Source organism: Triplophysa dalaica, chromosome 24, assembly GCF_015846415.1.
Source record: "Triplophysa dalaica isolate WHDGS20190420 chromosome 24, ASM1584641v1, whole genome shotgun sequence".
In the NCBI taxonomy this organism is placed as follows: domain Eukaryota; kingdom Metazoa; phylum Chordata; class Actinopteri; order Cypriniformes; family Nemacheilidae; genus Triplophysa; species Triplophysa dalaica.
The window spans coordinates 1,157,501-1,174,978 of NC_079565.1; the positions used below are offsets into that span (position 1 = coordinate 1,157,501).

The 17,478-nt window shown below is 37.6% G+C and overlaps 2 protein-coding genes across 2 annotated transcripts; one reads left to right on the forward strand and one right to left on the reverse strand.

The window, feature by feature from the left end:
- The first annotated feature begins 1,611 nt into the window (after positions 1 to 1,611).
- On the forward strand, positions 1,612 to 4,084 carry si:ch211-284k5.2 (uncharacterized). Its single transcript, XM_056740663.1, has 5 exons — positions 1,612 to 1,704; positions 2,034 to 2,114; positions 2,761 to 2,879; positions 3,619 to 3,802; positions 3,989 to 4,084. The coding sequence occupies exons 1-5, from the start codon at positions 1,612 to 1,614 to the stop codon at positions 4,082 to 4,084; spliced, it is 573 nt and encodes a 190-aa protein (XP_056596641.1).
- Positions 4,085 to 6,008: 1,924 nt separating this feature from the next.
- Positions 6,009 to 16,419, reverse strand: LOC130413740 (neuronal acetylcholine receptor subunit alpha-7). The gene is made up of 9 exons (XM_056739149.1): positions 16,222 to 16,419; positions 15,990 to 16,034; positions 13,396 to 13,505; positions 11,794 to 11,873; positions 10,046 to 10,213; positions 9,602 to 9,796; positions 8,181 to 8,267; positions 6,982 to 7,091; positions 6,009 to 6,585 (listed from the first exon to the last, which is right to left on the reverse strand). Exons 1-9 carry the CDS (start codon positions 16,417 to 16,419, stop codon positions 6,040 to 6,042), a joined length of 1,539 nt encoding a protein of 512 aa, XP_056595127.1. The 3' UTR covers positions 6,009 to 6,039.
- Positions 16,420 to 17,478: the final 1,059 nt, after the last annotated feature.

The following is a 17,478-nucleotide window of genomic DNA, read 5'->3' on the forward strand; positions in this document are numbered from 1 at the left end:
AATATTCCCATTATAACCATTGAATCCATTTCTCTGTAGCTTCTATTTCATTTCTCTTTAGGAAAACCAAAGACTCTTGTGTTGTGAGATTACAGCAGGTCTAGTGAGTTTGTATAAAGCGACGTGGCAAAAAATCGCCTCGATTGTGTTTGTTAGACGCTGTGTTGTAATGCTGTCTGTCGAGCAGATGTTTATCCTGTTGCTTAATGGCACATTTCTATGGAAAGAGTCTCAGTAATGCAGAAAGCCTGCTGCTTTTTCTCTGGTGTGGAATTTCTGCTTTATGGAAATGAAATAAAATATGTCTGCCTCATTATATTCAGAGATAAGGAACAAGCGCCATCTGGTGGACCTGAGAGGAACAGCAGGGCAATAATAAAAATCACCTGTAGTGTTTACTTAAACAGGTGTTTGATCTGCCTGTCATGTTTCAAGCTTCAATCAGATTTACTCAGACCATGTAGAAAGTATTTATGCAGATCACCCTGATGAAACTTATTATCCAAATGTATAACTTATTTTTATTTTTAGATCTAATCATGGGGGGCACGGTGGCTTAGTGGTTAGCACGTTCGCCTCACACCTCCAGGGTTGGAGGTTCGATTCCCGCTTCCGACTTGTGTGTGTGGAGTTTGCATGTTCTCCCCGTGCCTCAGGGGTTTCCTCCGGGTACTCCGGTTTCCTCCCCTGGTCCAAAGACATGCATGGTAGGTTGATTGGCATCTCTGGAAAAATTGTCCGTAGGGTGTGAGTGCGTGAGTGAATGAGTGAATGTGAATGTGTGTGCCCTGTGATGGGTTGGCACTCCATCCAGGGTGTATCCTGCCTTGATGCCCAAAGACTCCTGAGATAGGCGCAGGCTCCCCGTGACCCGAGGTAGTTCGGATAAGCGGTAGAAAATGGATGGATGGATCTAATCATGTGTGCAAGCACACGGGTGACCGGGGCTAGTTGTCACACCATATCCATATATTTCTTAGAGCATGTTTATTTATTCATTTATTTAAATAAAATTAACATTACAAAATAACCATGCTTTCACTATTGTAGGTCGAATCACAGTTTTTATATTTGTAGTAAAATCATAAATGTACCATTGTCTCACTATAGTAATCAAAGTTTGGAGAAAAAATATGAAAATACAGCTGGTTATCAATCTGCCCAAAAAGTAGTATTTAAAATGGTTTAGTGCATTTTATTTTTATTTTATAACATTTCAATTGTTCTAAAATGTTTAAAAACAGCAGTTTCCGTTGTGACAACTTACCCCATACTCTTTTTAAAGTATATAAAACAAACTGTCTGACGGTTTGTCTTGTGCAATAATGAAGAGAACATAAAATAGTTAATAAAGAAATTGAATTCAAGTGTGACAACTTGCCCCGCTAGTATGACAGTCATCATGAACACCTGATCTCTTCTGCTGAAACACTGTGGGCAGGTACAGGTGACCTGGGGTACCATGGTAACAACCCCCCTGTGCCGTCTGCTGTGACAGTGGGCTGTAGAATCATCGGACCAACATTCAAGAAAACACACTATAGAAAACATCAGAAACTCTGAAAGAATTCTGTTAAGAAACATAATAAACAAAGACGACATCTGTTAATCATGCATAAATCCTACCAACCATTAAAACCAACAACTAACAAATACCTGCAGAAGAAATGGGACCAGACGCGTTTCGAGGATCATCGGAACAAGGTTTGTGTGTGTGAGAATGCATTTGTTTATTATGTCTAATGTTACTTGAAAACTGACGTGAGCAGCTTAGAGAACACACGCTCACATAGTTCATGAGCTACGGTTATACCATGGTATTATGAAATGTGACTACCATGTGATTGTGATATGAATGTATATTATATCCTCTAGTACCATGGTATTTCCTTCTGATACTATTACTTTACTGTTGTACACAGTTCTATGTTTTAGATAAGGGATATCAGTGATGATGATAACCAGCAATTTCATCTAACGTCTCGAAACTTGTCTCGTATGTGAAACTGAGCGTTTTTCTCTCTGCGTTAAAGGTGCGAGCAGCCAAACCTGTGGTGAACACCAGAGGAATCCAAACACCAGCTCATGTTCAACTCAAACTAAAGAAACTCCAGGTGAGTCATGAATATCACTTTCATATGAATATAAATATTTCTATTGCAAATTATTTTCATTATAAACAAAGCTACATTGTAGATATGCATTGCTGCAACTACTGTCACAACGTTTTCATTTACAGATGAATAAAGAGATTTTATCATTCAAACATTCTAAACACATATAACTGTATTGTATTATTGTTATTATATTAGCTAAATCATACCAGTAAAGAAAATAACCAGTTATCTATAGAACCAGTAAGGAACCAGCAAAGTACCAGAAGAACCAGAGGTCTACAGAACTATCCAAATATAGTGATCTACAAACCCACTGAAGAACCAGTGATCTACAAAACCAGTGAAGAACCAGTGATCTACAAAACCAGTGAAGAACCAGAAACCAGTAATGAACCAGTAATCTTCAAAACCAGTGAAGAACTGGTTAGCTACAAAATCATCATCAACATTTTAATTAATTTTGTTGAAACAAGGAGACTATGATGTTATCCATCCTTTGTAGGACAGTTGGAGTAATTCAGATAGAACATTGAGGATTCTTCTTCTTCTATCTGTATTTGTCCACTCAACAGCTTTATATATTTCTAACAGTGATGTTATGAAGAAGAAAAGGTAAACATAAATAAAGTTGTGATGTTTTCAGGTTCAGGAGGAGAGATCGGCCGTGATAGAGAGAGATAACCAGCTTCTGGCCACCAGACTGACTGCTATCAGCCGCTCTAAAGGACTGGTGGACCACTGGAACCATTACAGCGAATACAGGTCATGATTCTATTAAAGGGCTGATGTCATGGAAACACACATCTTTCTTGCACTTTTGAAATAAAAAAGTCGGAAGTACTGCGATATAATGTAATTTTCAGAGCAATAATCCAAATAATTGAGTTAAGTACATATAGAAGTTTTAAAGGTAAAATGGTCATGAATAACTTTATTTAATGTTTTAGAGAATCCATTATTTATAAAGCTATATCTAATCTTTAGTCGTAGAGGTGTGTGAACATGATGATGAGGTTTATCTCCTGCATGTTTATTTGTGATGGGTTTCAGTCTCCTTATCAACCGGCGTGTCTGATGTCATTTCTGGATCTCCTCCTCTGTGAACGTGAATCATTAATGCACGCTCAGCTGTCCACAAAGCCTTCATCAATTATTTAGAGACACATAACCCACCCGTCCATCAATTCCTGAGCTGATGGGTTGCCAGGTTGTGGCTACAGTGTTGACATGCATCGGTTCCATTGGGTCGAGCAAAATGTTGTGGGTTTAAAGTCCCAGTGTAATAAAAAATGCCAATTCATTTTCTTTTTTTAAACTTCCGCCCTGAAATGACTAAGCATCTCAAATGATGATGTATGTTAGACGGCTTGGGCGGAGCATCTGTTAACTCCTCCCCTTCAACTGTCATTCTACACTTCAAAAGTACACCATGCAAATATTTAGTTTGAGAACATTAAATCAGTGTGATCAACGATCTCGTGTTTATTGGCCTGTTGTTCAGCCTGAACGCCGAGAGACGGAGGGCGGAGCTACTGCATGTGACGCATGAAAACCAGGCGATCTACCAGCGAATCACAGAGCGGAAATCTGAATACAGAAAAGAACTCTGGGAAGAGAACTGGGAGAAAGTAGGGAGAAGGAGAGACGACATCGCCCGTTATCCACGAGGAGTCACCGATAAACAGGTTTGAGATTGTGGAGTAAAGGCCTAGAGAATCTTTTATGACTCACCTTGTCAAACCAAACCAGAACGCTGACATTTGTTCTGTAAAGACAAAAAGAACATTTATGAATAATCTTCACACTGTTATTCATACATACAGATGGACCAGAAAGACTTTTGATTATAATGTTCTTCCTTGTTTTCTCAGACACAGAAACCAAACAAGTGTGTGAAGTTCTCAGCAGGACAGAGTCAGAGATCCTCCAGCGGTGTTGTAGATGACAGAGAAATCACTGAAGATTAAACACCATCAGCAGCTGTTTAAATTGAATTATTTAGGAATCAGATTCATTTTATTTAAAAAATCATAATGGTAAACCCTACCAATTCACTCAGATATAGTTTCATTTTTCCTAAAGGACTTTAAGAAATATTAACAAATTGAGAATTTGATACATATAATTGATATTTACATAATTTGATATCAAATTATAATCAAGGAATTAAAAAAAGAGGACAATTTTGAGCAACAGCATTAGGGTTAATGATGCTTTCTCGTGCTCTCGAAAAGTCGATAATTCCCACTTCAACCCAGAAATAATTTATGTAACAGTGATCTTTTAATGTAAGCAGATACTTCATATTTTAATTCAACTGATTCATTAATGTTTTAATGTTAATAAATACTTTTATTGTTACTTAACTCCAGACGTCTTGAAGTGGGATTTATCAAATTTCCAAGAGTACTGAAGCCAGCGTTAGTGGAGAACCTCCTTCAGTTACTAGAGGGCAGCACAGTATGAGTGTTGAGAGAGACTAAAGACTTAGAAAGAGCTAAACACATCAAACCAAAGGATAAATTGTGTTATCTGTCCAGAATGGAGACATATCAATGAAAGCACGGAGGTGTGAAATGAATGTAGAGGTAAAATAATCTGGATTTGGGTCAATTTGATGAGAAATGTTTAGTTCATATTGAGATCTTCAATCAAATTGATTTTTGATCGCAGACTTGACAAATCAGAGCTCAGTTGTGAGGAACATAAAGGATAAATAAACTAAACGATAGATTCTATAAAAGAAAGAAATTCATACAGGTTTAGGATGAAATGCAGGTGAATTTGAGCTTCAGCTGTCTGAACGTGACTTTTGTTTGCCTCTTGGAGTTCTGGAACAGACACACAGACTTATATGACACGGCACAAACACAAAATATAAATGCAGGTTTAAAACTTTTGAAACCCCGCCCCTTTTAATAGAAAAATACATCTGTACATTGTTCACAAAGCACATAGAAACAGAAAAACACTGATATTTATATATTTGCCATTAAAGTGTATGCGACAATGTTTGAGCATATAAATCAGCAAATCTGTATATTTCCTTAACATGAAAATCTCATATTTAATCTGAATAATTCTAAGCAACCCAACATCAACACAAACTGGAGTCTGAATGATCAGACACATAAGAATTAGATCCAGAAGAGTGTGATTCTCAGACCACACTAACAAACAAAGAATTTATCACTGAAACCTGGAAATAAGAAGAAATGTGTCTGAAAAGTATTAAAAACAATAAAACAAATTCTTCATACAATTAGAACGAATTCTAAACTATTTCAACTTGTTAAGCTATTTCAAAAGTACGAATATATGAGACATTGACACTGTTAACATTAAAACTTTCTCATACTTCACAGCACACGCACACACACACCTTATATACACACTTACACATGCACACATACAGACGTGCGCACACAAACACACAAACTCGCTCACACACACACCTGTTAACACATATAAACGATCAGAGGACATACACATATATTGCAATTTATAAATACTGTATATTGCTCTAAAGCTCTTATTAATTCACCTCTGTGCTGTATGTGAACTTAATGTTATATGTAAAAACATGATCTCAGTTCTTTTCAGGTCATTGAGACATCTGTGAACTTGAGATGAAATGAATCACTGAATCACTGAATCAGAAGTTTGAGTCGATTCAATGAACACAGGCTGTTTGAACTGATTCATAAAAATAATGATAACTTACTATTACTCTGACACTGTTTAGAAAACCAAATGAACGTTTAAGGAAACTTAATAGCCACATAAAGTGTAAGAATTACAAAGCATTACAATTAGCGTGAACTCATTATGAATATTCAAAATATGTTCTTACATGAGCACCCATAACAGGTGCACGCTGTTCTTTGCATTTTAACAACATTTATAAGAATCTTAAGTCACATCAGGTGAAGAAATCTTTGGAGATGGCTTCCACAAAGTTGGGTGCTGACATCAGTATCCCAATAGTGCAGAGGATTGTAAAAATGGAGAAGGCCATCAAACACAATCTATCGATCACTGCCGCCGCGAACTTCCATTCGTTACACAAACTCTCGTTTTCATCCTGACTGCGAAACCTTCTGGCGATGTACCGCACTTCTTCTAAAATCTTTGCCAGTTCCGGTTCCAGACCCCTGCCCCCAGACCCGCCCCCTAGTGATGACACCGTCGCCCCTGGCAACAGCACATCCTCGCTGGAACCCATGAGATGGCTGCAGAGCACGCCCGAGTTGTGTGAGGAGGCGTAGTGGACGCCCTCCATACCTCTGAAGCCGATGTAAAACATGTTTCCGCTGGTGGGCTGCAGCGCCCCCTGGCTGACGGAGAGCTCCACGCTGGACACGCTCCCATGCCGAGGCCTGTTGTGACAGGCGAGACGGATCCGTTCCTCACCAGGACGTCTCATGCGGAGAAACCACGCGCACCAGTTTAGAAGAAGAACTCGGGTCTGTGGAACACAAGAGAACAACAATCTGAGCTAAAATGTTTACTTTAAAAGCAATTAATGATTTATTTGCGCAATGGCATAAAATGTTCAGTTCATTAATAAAAACATTTTTAAATTATATTTCATACTTTAGAATCAATGTCGGTGACTCATTAAGTGTCTTTATTTTCATATTACTTTTGGGTTTTCTGTAAGCGTTGCAAAAAAAATATATAGTACGTGTGAAAGTGTTCAGGGATGCACAGGTGGGTAGACATTTTCAGATCCTAAATCGTATTTTTTTATTTATTAAACATTATTACGTTACCATTGCTTTGTCAATACAACTCGACTTGAAACTTGAATTCGAGATTAGAGAAAATAAGGATTGTGGGTGCATGGAGATGTTTTTCTCACCCATTTTGGCATCTTTCCTCCATCCGGGTCATGATAATGGTACTGTAACACCAGAACTGTGGCGATAACTGACAGACCCACGATCACCATAGTGGTCGCGAAATATTGTGCTGAAACACAAACACACACACATACACTTGAGAAACTTTACCGTGTTTCTCAAGAAGCACAGATTGAATTTAAAGTCCCTGTGAACCGGAAGTTGTGATCGTTTTACTTCCGTATTTTGAAGTGAAATGGAATTTCTAATGAGAAAATAGTGGGTGTGGCTTTCGTCTTTCTCTGCGATTTGATTGGATATATAAGTACAGCTGTTGCATTTTGAAATGGAACTGGCAGCAGACTGACAGTTGAAGGGGAGGAGTCAGCGGATGCTCCGCCCAAGCCCTCTAACGTACCTCATCTAAGATGGATAGTCATCACAGGAAGTAAGTGCTTTTTCAGATTTTAACTGAAGATTATGAGGGCGTACGGATTTTTAAAGAGAGTGACCCACAGTGATAAACTATTTACAATAAACGCTGCAATATTTCATGAAAGAATAGGCATTATCATTTTTAACTTCACTGGGACTTTAAAATGTGCTCATGGTGGAGATAAAGCATTCATGAGATCTTCGGTCATGTGTGTCCCATCTGTGAGAACAGTGAACCGTTAACGTGACCCACCAAACTCAAGGCTTCAGTGAATCAAAGTCTGAATCAAACGAGACTGAACCCTCAGAATCACGTTCTTACGTTAATTCCATGTTTGATTAAACATGTCTACAAAAATATTGTTTCTGTTAGAATCTCAATTATATTATACAAGTGTTCCCTAGATACAAAATGTGAACTTCAAACAACGAGCAGAGGACCTTGAAACTCATCTTCTCCACCCTGATCTGTGAAACAGACCAATAACCGTCTGAGGAAACGTTACCGGGGGAGCACTTTAGCAGAAGTGATGAGTCTTTACCGCGGTGTTTCACAGTGAATGATTGACCTCATTTGTAACAGAGTCATGTGCGCACGATACATAAACCATGAATGTGACAAATGAACTTTGCGATTGCGGGGTATGATTTCAGGGTCTGTGAAGAATCGCTCGTCATTTCTCACCGATTGCGTAACTACAATCCATCTGCCATATCTGACAAATCAGCAGAAAGCATGCAGACGAATCCCCGCCCTGTCACAGTGATGGACAGCCTTACTTACCAATCAGCGGTACAGAATCGGATGTGGCGGGCATGATCTCTGCCACCAGCAGCATGAAAACGGTGAGAGACAGCAACACAGTGATTCCTGATAGAAAAACAAAACTTATAGAGTAAAATATTCTGTGAATGAACAATATTATCTACAGATCAATGCAGATCTCTGAAAAAAACGTGCGGCCATTAGGTTGAAAATCTCTCTGATGTAGTGTCGGTCTGTCGACTTACAACCAGTGCTCGATTGTGTCAAAGCTATTGGGGGTCCCCTAACCTGCCCTTAAAAATTGCTATTGATCTAACTTTTATTTTTCTATTTTGCATTGAACGTTTTTTATTCACAAAAAAGATTTAGCCTGTTTGATGTCAGTCTTGCTGAGATTTTGGCTTTTGCATTTTTCTTACCAATTCAGATTTTCCCATCCTTTATTTATATATTTATTTTCTTGTCCTTTGATTCTTGTTCTTTATATTAACGTAATGGAGTGCAGTTCCTTTTTTATATTAATACATTATATTATATTAATAGTGGCTGTATGCACAGTGCTGCCAAACCAGCCTTTCAGAAGCATATGAGTGTTTTAAACATGATACATCTCTTTATAATGTAGATCAAGTTTATGTTAATAATACATATGAACTAATGCTTAATAAGTAATTAATTAGGGTAATCTTTTTATCAAATATGGAGCTTATGTTTAAGTTTAAGTAAAACGATTCCAGTTTTAATATAAGAGGATCCGCACACGCCATTGTCTCTGTACATGTCTTCATCAAACACTGTGTGGTGCGCTTGAGCATGCATGGACTTTTCAGATTAAAATGTCATTTTAATTTGCGTTTTACTAAATTTGGACAAATAATGGACAACAGTGTTTTAGCATGGACATTTAAGACCTTATGAGGGGTCCCTTGCGGCTTATGAGGGGTGCAGGGACCACCCCAGCCCCCCCTCAATTCGAACCCTGACTACAACTGAATGAAAACATCACAAGTATGTGTCTATGACTCTCTCTTGTTGATTCTGGAGCGTCTTTTAAAGTCATCAAATCAGACTACTGGACTTCATCCCAATACACACATATGCACACACACACACACACACACACACACACACACACACCACAGAGAATGAAATAAAGGATGTGCAGTGTTCTGCTGTATCGCCAAATCAGCTTCATACGTTTATCATAAAACACACACTCAGGTGTTTCGCAAGCTGACAGACACACAAACGGGAGAGAAACATCAATCTGACATTTAAACATTGTGTGTGTATGTGTGTGTGTAAATGTTTTGCTCGATGTGTGTGATGTATGTGTGTAATGTACATGGGTGTGTGTTTGTGTATGTTTGATGTGTGTGCGTGCATGCGTGTGTGTTCTGTTTGTGCGTATTGTAAGTGTTATGTGTGTTTTTTTTCACCCAGTGAGATCTTCTCTCCAGAGTCAGCAGGCAGCAGGAACACGAGCAGGGCGAGAGTTGAGATGAGAACGCATGGAATGAGAAGATTGAGCCCATAATACAGCGTTCTCCTCCTCATGACCAGAGTGAAGGTGACATCAGGGTACGGTTCTTTACAGCAGTCATAGAACCTCTCATTCCTTCTGCCTGGAACCTCTACAACACACACACAAGACACACACATATCCACTGGGGTAAAAGGCTAAATGTATTACTTTCAATTACATGGACAGCACAGACCATTAGTCAGCGCATCATCCAATCAGAATCCTCCGACAGATCATCCCTGATCTTCACTGCATGACCTCATCTCCATACAACCCATGCATTATTAGTCTATAAACATTTTCACTTTATTGTGCTGACTTTAGGACAAACCCTGAAGTGACGGTTGTGGAGACTCACCAACCAGATCCCATTCTCCATTAGCGATATATCCAGTGATATCTGCCTCCATCATCTGCAGGTCCAGAGACCATCCACCGTACGTCCAAGAGCCAAACTTCAGATCACACCGCTGAACGTCGAACGGGAACCAGCGCACGTCGATGTAACATGTGCTCTTAAAGATTCCTTAACAACAGATGCATTGTGGGAAATGTGCTGTTAGTCTGTCTTTACTGTGGATGGTTATTATTATGAGATGCAGAGTAATATTCAAACTATTTCTTAGATTAACCAGTGTTTTATTATAGAAATTGTGTGTTTTTTGGCAGATTCATCATCAGATGATTTGCAGATATCAGGTTAGACTATGGTTACTAAAGTGAGAAGATAGTCAATTTTACTCTGGATTTCGTTGTATTTGTCACATATACGACCATACACAGCAAGATATGTTATAAAACGCACGGTATGACTATCTCCACACAGTTTGCTATGAGACTCATACCTATAAATGATAAAATAGAAATACTAAAAGAAGAAAATAAAAATAAAATGATAAAGACCATTTTACAAGACATAAACACTGATCCAGAAGCTCTCACAGGTTCAATCTTTTAGTCTTTTTTATTTCACATAATTAAGTATATAAATTAAAATATAATTCAAAAAAATGTGTCTACAGTTTTGAATATTAATTCGTAAATATTCTATTGGTTGTATTTTGTTAAAACATCCGTGTAGTGTCTAAAAACAAACAGAAATTGGACGGGATTTGACATTTTTCAAAATGTTTTTTCTATTTTGTATATTTCATTTTTAATGAATTTAAATAAATAAAAATATTTTATATATTTTATCAAAATATTTTATTTTATTAAGATTATTTATGGTAACTTTATTTAAGCCATGGTTCATTTTCATGAGGGTGTTATGTGTATTTAAACCAGCGATTTTAAATACATCATTACTTAACTCCTAATAAAAGATTAACTAGAGTTGAACTATGGTATTAATATGGTATAAAACTGGTGATACACCCATTATAATCAATCTGCCAAAAACATTGTTACTACATTTTTACTATAGTAAACCATTTTTAATATTTGTCAGGGTCAAGAAATAATGAGAAAAGGAGTCGATAGAAATCACAGCTGACTTCATTCATCACACTGGATATACAGCTGAAGGTCAAGTTATGTGTGCATTGCATTGTGGGATACAGTAGAGTTCTGGTTGTGTCACATGTAGCAGGTCAGTTTTATGGCATGATTTTAAACGTGTTGGAGAAGAGAGCGGTGGTCTTTCAGTGCTGTCCCCAAAGACAAACGTCTATGAATCTCATTTATTTCTCATCACGCTCAGTCTGAATCCTACCTCCCACTTTCCTCCTGCTACATCCTATTACTGTTCTGAAGGCCTTCCTGATCTCTCCAAATGACCCCCCGGGAACACAATGACCGCTCGCTGTCTTTACTGATTTACATATCCCATCATGCCTCTCTCTCAGAGAACGTCTGTAAGTTCACGCTGTTGTGGGGTGATTTCTGCTTGTACGCTTGTATTGATTTCTGTCAGTGCACAAATGCTTGTGTCCTCACTGTAATTGAAATACAAAACAAGACTTTACTTTGAACTGTGTGTGTGGTGACAGGTGAGCTCATGTCACCCTGAGAGTAGAAACGCACAGAGAAAGTGAAATATTGCCCGGGTAGCATTACAAAAACTACATTCCCATGTGCGTGTGTTTGTGTGTTTGTGTATTTTACCTGGCGGCAGGTACTGGCAGTGCCCGGATGAGTTGACCAGCACGTTGGTGTGGAAGGTGGCATCAAACCTCTCATCGGCGCTGTTGAAAAACCAAAACACTGTCAGTCAGAGGTCTTGAATTGCACAACCTTCCCACTTCCAACTCCTGGTTAAAAACAAGATCATAAAGCATGCGAAGGTGCGACTCAGCAGTCAGTCAAGTAAATCACAGTTATTTAAGACGCCACAAAACTGCCAAAGATGACAACGTTACTGATGCGGTTACGTAAGAACTGGAGACCAGAAGCAGCTAAAGAGTCTCTTTCTCTCTCTCATCTCCACCCGCTCACTATCTCACAGTTCTCAGACAAACACAGATGACAAGAACGTGTTTGAGAGAAGACTGCGATCACCGCGGGCCAATTGACTGTCTGTTTGAGAGGCATGCTGGAAATGGCATGAGAATCATCTAATGAACCCAAAACTGATACTGAGCAGAAGAGAGACGTGGACACGCACAATTTCATCACAGAAGAGGAAAGAATTCACTGGGTATCAATTTAGACTCTTAAAAACGAAGCGATTAAAAGAGATGTTCAGAGCCATGCCGTTAAAAAATATAACATTTCTTTCTTACATTCTTGTAAGAGTTTGTAGAATCTACTTTGAAAAAGACTATGTGAACGAACGCTTCTGTGGATGTTAAAGGTTCTTTATGGACACATACATCCCGACCAAGACCCTTAAAGAAGCCTTTGTTTTTAAGGATGTACTGTAAAATATACAATTTAGAGACCATTTCAAAATCAGTCTTTCTCATTTTAATAAATGTCATTTCTAGATATGTGTTTAGATAAAATAATCATTGTTGTTTTATTCTGTGAACTACTAGAACATTTCTCCCAAATTGTCAATAAAAATATTGTTTCTATTTGGATTTAGTTTCAGAAAAGTAAAAGTAAAGAAACAGGTCAAAATAACAGAACCCTCAAAGAAACGACACACGAAATTCACACGCGATCACATGTGAAATGTGTTTTTGGAAGACTTTGGTTTGAATCCCGTGTGAAACCCATGGGATGAGATGTGCGACATGTGGTATCTCCACATGCGATCACATGTTCTTCACACGTCAGCACATGTTACACATGTTTATCATCCTATGTGTTTCACATGGAATTCACACAAAAACGTTCCATTTTACACGTGTTTGCACATGTTGTACACGTGATCACATGCGATAAACATGTGATATTCATGCATCTTTTCTATAAGGGAAAAGATGCTCTGTATTTTTTCAGACCATGATACTGCAAAGAAAACAAGTTCAGATTCACTTTAAAAGCAGCACAACAGTCATATTTCTACATGTATTAAGTAAAAGTTAGAATTTGGATCGCAGTTTTCATGTGTCGTGTCATGCTGTCAGTGTTTCATATTACTGTCGTATGACTTTATGTCACTCCTGAGGTTTGATTTTGTTGAAATTAGACAAACTCTGGACTGGAATGACCACAATACATCTATAGAAATGATGATTAAATAAACATTTCAAGTCTTTTTCCACAGTTCCATACAGTAGATGAAGTTATGAAATAAAGTTGTATAATGTTAACACTTGCCTGTTGTACAGAAGGATGTCTGGCCTCCAGATGAGAGAGTCCGGGAATCTTACCGTGGTAACTCCAGGGTAATCGCTCGTGTTCCACTGCAGATAATAATCTGTCCAATACTACAGGACACAAGACAATTATATGTATTAATCCATTCAATTACACTCATATCTCATTTTGGGATTGTGTTTGAATGGCGAAAGTCTTGGGGTTTGATTCCGCGGACACACACACACTGACATAAAAATGCATTTTGGATAAAAGCGTCTATCAAATGCATAAATGTCAATAAACGAAGCCCCTAGGATATAATAAACAAAACATAACCTAATAACATGAACACTGGAAAACGTCATCCTGATGACATCATCCACGTGTCTGGGTTTAGACATCTCTATATGACATCTCACAGGCCTCTTCTCTCTCCGCTAATAAATGTGATTTCTTCGGAAGCAGCGAGGCTTGTCTCTGTATAACATCTGATTTAATGACATCATCAGACTCTGGCATGTGTTTGCTGTTTATCTCATACGTCTAATGGCTTTGTCTATTGCATGCTGGGAAGACACAGTTATTTTAGGGTAGATGGAAGAAAGCAGACAGCAGGTTTTGATTTCTCTGGAGCTGAAGGGGCGTTTAATCCTGTTTAACAGCTCTGGAGTTTACGGTAGCGCTAAACTCAAGACCGAATCCAACCTCCTCCACACGAGAGAAGCACACACGACGCAGCAATAAGAGCAACACTCACATAAACATGTATAAGATATGTTTGAAAGATACAAGAGGTGAAACACAAAGAAGTCAGTCCACTTACATGCGGTAGTGTTCGGATACTAAGGTTTGTAAATGAGGTGCTTTTGGATAGCGTTGAAGAGCATATGAATTTCTGGCCGGGGGGTGAATTTTAAAGCGTGAGGTATCCCTCAGGGTGTGAAATAACCTTCAAGGCATGAAAAGGGAGAAGGTTGCAGAGACTCTGCTGTGTTAGCTTCTTTCTAATCTTTATGGAAACGAGAGGCTTTCTGTTGGTTTCATGTGAGTTGAGCTCTGATAACCCACTCGTGTGTGTGGTGTGTGTGTGTGTGTGTATGTGCGTGTGTGTATTTAGAGGAAAACAGCTGACGCCTTAGGTACCCTGAACACATCTTTTCAAGGTCTTCTGCTGAATGTCAACAGTTTATAAAAGCAGAACCATTCTAATATTCTCAAAAAATCATTAAAAACATTTTAAAAAGCTTAAAAAATATGCAAATAAACAAATTGGATGAAATAAATTAAAATAAGTGATTAAAACAACAATAAATAGTAAATTATTAAATGGTTTACATTTATTTTTTCCATTTAGCCTGAGAGAGCATTATTAGTGAAATAAGTTTTGGAAAAGTGGTTCAGATTAGTAAATCAGTTATTTATATGAAATTAAAACACATTTGATTCAAGTTAAACATAAATACTAATATTTTTTAAATGAAAAATGAACGCAAAATTACACATTTTATAATACATCACAAAAGTGAGAAGGAAAAACGTAATAATCTAATTTAATTGTAAAACTAATTTTAGATTTATAAAATAAAAATTTCACTTGGGCGATTACACCAGATTTTAAGATGTGGTCCCTCACACGAGAATGATCATGCTTTGCTGTCCATTGCAAAACTGAAAACCCCTGAGACGCTTTGGAACCGTACGAACATTTAATAAAACATAACATTTTCCGTGGTCATCGTCTTCATCATGTTCTGCCCTTCGACTTTAATCTCATCTGTAATGAACTCTGATAGCGGACTTTAATTTTCCTAATGCATCCACTTAAAGCAGAGCAGAGCCCAAGAGATGCATCATAGACGGGCTGATCTGGGATCTGTGTCTACTGTAATCTTATATTGTGTCCTGTAATGATGAAGAATGTCTAAAATGGCATACAGCCAGCTCATTAATGTCAGCTCACAGCGGCACATACAACCCGTCTGAGATGTGACCCAGCACACTTTCCTTTTTATGACTTTAATGGGTCAAATCTGAAATCAATGATAACACAATCATCTCAGCAGACACACGGACGCCAGACAAACATCTCACATACCTTTGATACCAATTTTTTTCACCAACTTTTACTTCAGTAAATAGCCTACCACAGTGTTTAGATAAATACTATGGTATACATTAACAAAGTGTAGTAATTGCTAAAATATACTACACTATACCACAATTGACCACACTTTACTATAGTAAATACTGAAGTATACAACATGAAGTTGATCAATGTACTATACTACAATTTACTACAGTTTACTATAGTAAAGTATACTACTGCATTTGTTTGGTAGTATTTAATATCTTATTCTTATCTTATTTGATTATGTTTTACTGTTTTTTATTGTTAATTGTTTACTTTAAATGTTCATGACATATATCAATTTTACAATTGTTTAAATTTCAGCAAACTGTTATTTGTTATATTTATATATGTCAATTAGATGACAGCTTCTTATTGGCTGGTTTGTTTACTAGTGGTGTAAATTACTGTAGTGAAATCACAGTTTTTTGATTTTAAGAATCCCAGAATGACCCCCTGGGTTGGAAACTGAAGTGAATCTTACCAGTTGAAGCCAAATGTTTGTGGTCAGAACCTGATTCTTCTCATCCTGAAAATAAAACACAACAGTCGAGATCCCATCAGTTGCTTTTCAGATCTTACAGCCTCAATCTTCTCTCACTTTTATTATACAAAAAACAATGAAATTTATAGCAAAATGTACCTTTTGTGTTTTAAATAAAAAGAAAGTCTTATAGAGATGCAGCGAAGACAGTGACCGGTGTGTGTGAACTCACCACATCCATGATCTGCATCAGACTGAAGCTGAAGTTAACGGTGAGCGAGTGAGAGTCATTATAGACCGGACGCTCCAGAGGATTGTAGTTTCTCATCAGATCTTTGTAAAGTCTTCTCTGATGTTCACCCTGTAGAGACACTGATACACACGTCCATTCAATGGAAAGCATTGATGAGAAAAGTGAAATCAGCTCCATGTGAAAAAGGTCAATATGGTTCAATATGGTTTGGTCTGTGGAGTCACCGGGTCATTACTGGCATCATTGCCAATACTGAGAATTTACCCCATACCTCAAACTGAGAGTTACAAAAGGACATTTTTTTAAAGAAACATGAATCCACCGAATCATCACCAAACTTCAGTTTCCACCTCAAATTATGTAGTAAAGAATGATAATCAAATCAAATGCTTGTCAGATCAAATGAAAAAAACCTTGACTCAAGACTTGCACGTCCCACAATCCCCCGTTTTCTAAGTTAATCGTGTAAGAAACTCTTTTGTTAAATGTTCAGTGAAATGATCCGTGTCGGACGGGCCCGTGTTAAACGCAGAAGCTTTAATTGACATGGAGTTCAGGAGAAGGTTTAATTACACTCAAAGCTCCCCGAGGAGTCCATCTGCCCTCTCACTAACATATGATGAGCTCAACCATTCATACTGAAATATCAATCATTTCATCCATCAAGACCAGAAGATCCCAGTAACCTCAGCCAAGAATTCTCCAATCAATGTCATCAGAAACTGTGCGATTCAGCACACTGAGGATAGGTTTAGAAACAAAACAAAACTTAAAAACATCATCATATTATTAAAAACCCGAAGCTCTTTACAGGATTAAAGTCATCAAAATACACTTTAAAGTCATTGCAAGATATAATTGATCGATGTGATGGTTCCCAACCATCCTTAATACACTGAGAAGTACCATCTACACGAACAAATACTCAAAATACACAATGTCTTTCTCAATGTAAACATTTATGCAAACGTTGTTATTAAATCACAACAAATATACAGAAACTCTACAATGCTTTGTCAGAAAACATCAGATCAGAAAAGATTAGAATAAAACAGAATAGACAATGAACACAGCGTTAGAATAGAAGAACAGAGAACAGAATAAAGAGTTGAATACAATAAAACACAGTTGAATAAAACAGACTTGAACCGATAGGATAGAATAACATAGTATAGTAGAATAATATAGACTAGAATGAACAAGAGATGGAATAAATTCAACATAAAATAAAACATT

Excerpts from the sequence above, each read along its gene's own strand:
- si:ch211-284k5.2 (XM_056740663.1), top strand. The coding sequence starts at position 1,612 with ATGCATAAATCCTACCAACCATTAAAACCAACAACTAACAAATACCTG. Across the intron at positions 2,880-3,618 it reads AACCATTACAGCGAATACAG|CCTGAACGCCGAGAGACGGA; the intron begins GTCATGATTCTA and ends CCTGTTGTTCAG. Across the intron at positions 3,803-3,988 it reads GAGGAGTCACCGATAAACAG|ACACAGAAACCAAACAAGTG; the intron begins GTTTGAGATTGT and ends TTGTTTTCTCAG.
- LOC130413740 (XM_056739149.1), bottom strand. The coding sequence starts at position 16,419 with ATGGAGCTGATTTCACTTTTCTCATCAATGCTTTCCATTGAATGGACG. Across the intron at positions 11,874-13,395 it reads GACATCCTTCTGTACAACAG|CGCCGATGAGAGGTTTGATG; the intron begins GCAAGTGTTAAC and ends GTTTTTCAACAG. Across the intron at positions 8,268-9,601 it reads TGGAGAGAAGATCTCACTGG|GAATCACTGTGTTGCTGTCT; the intron begins GTGAAAAAAAAC and ends TTTTTCTATCAG.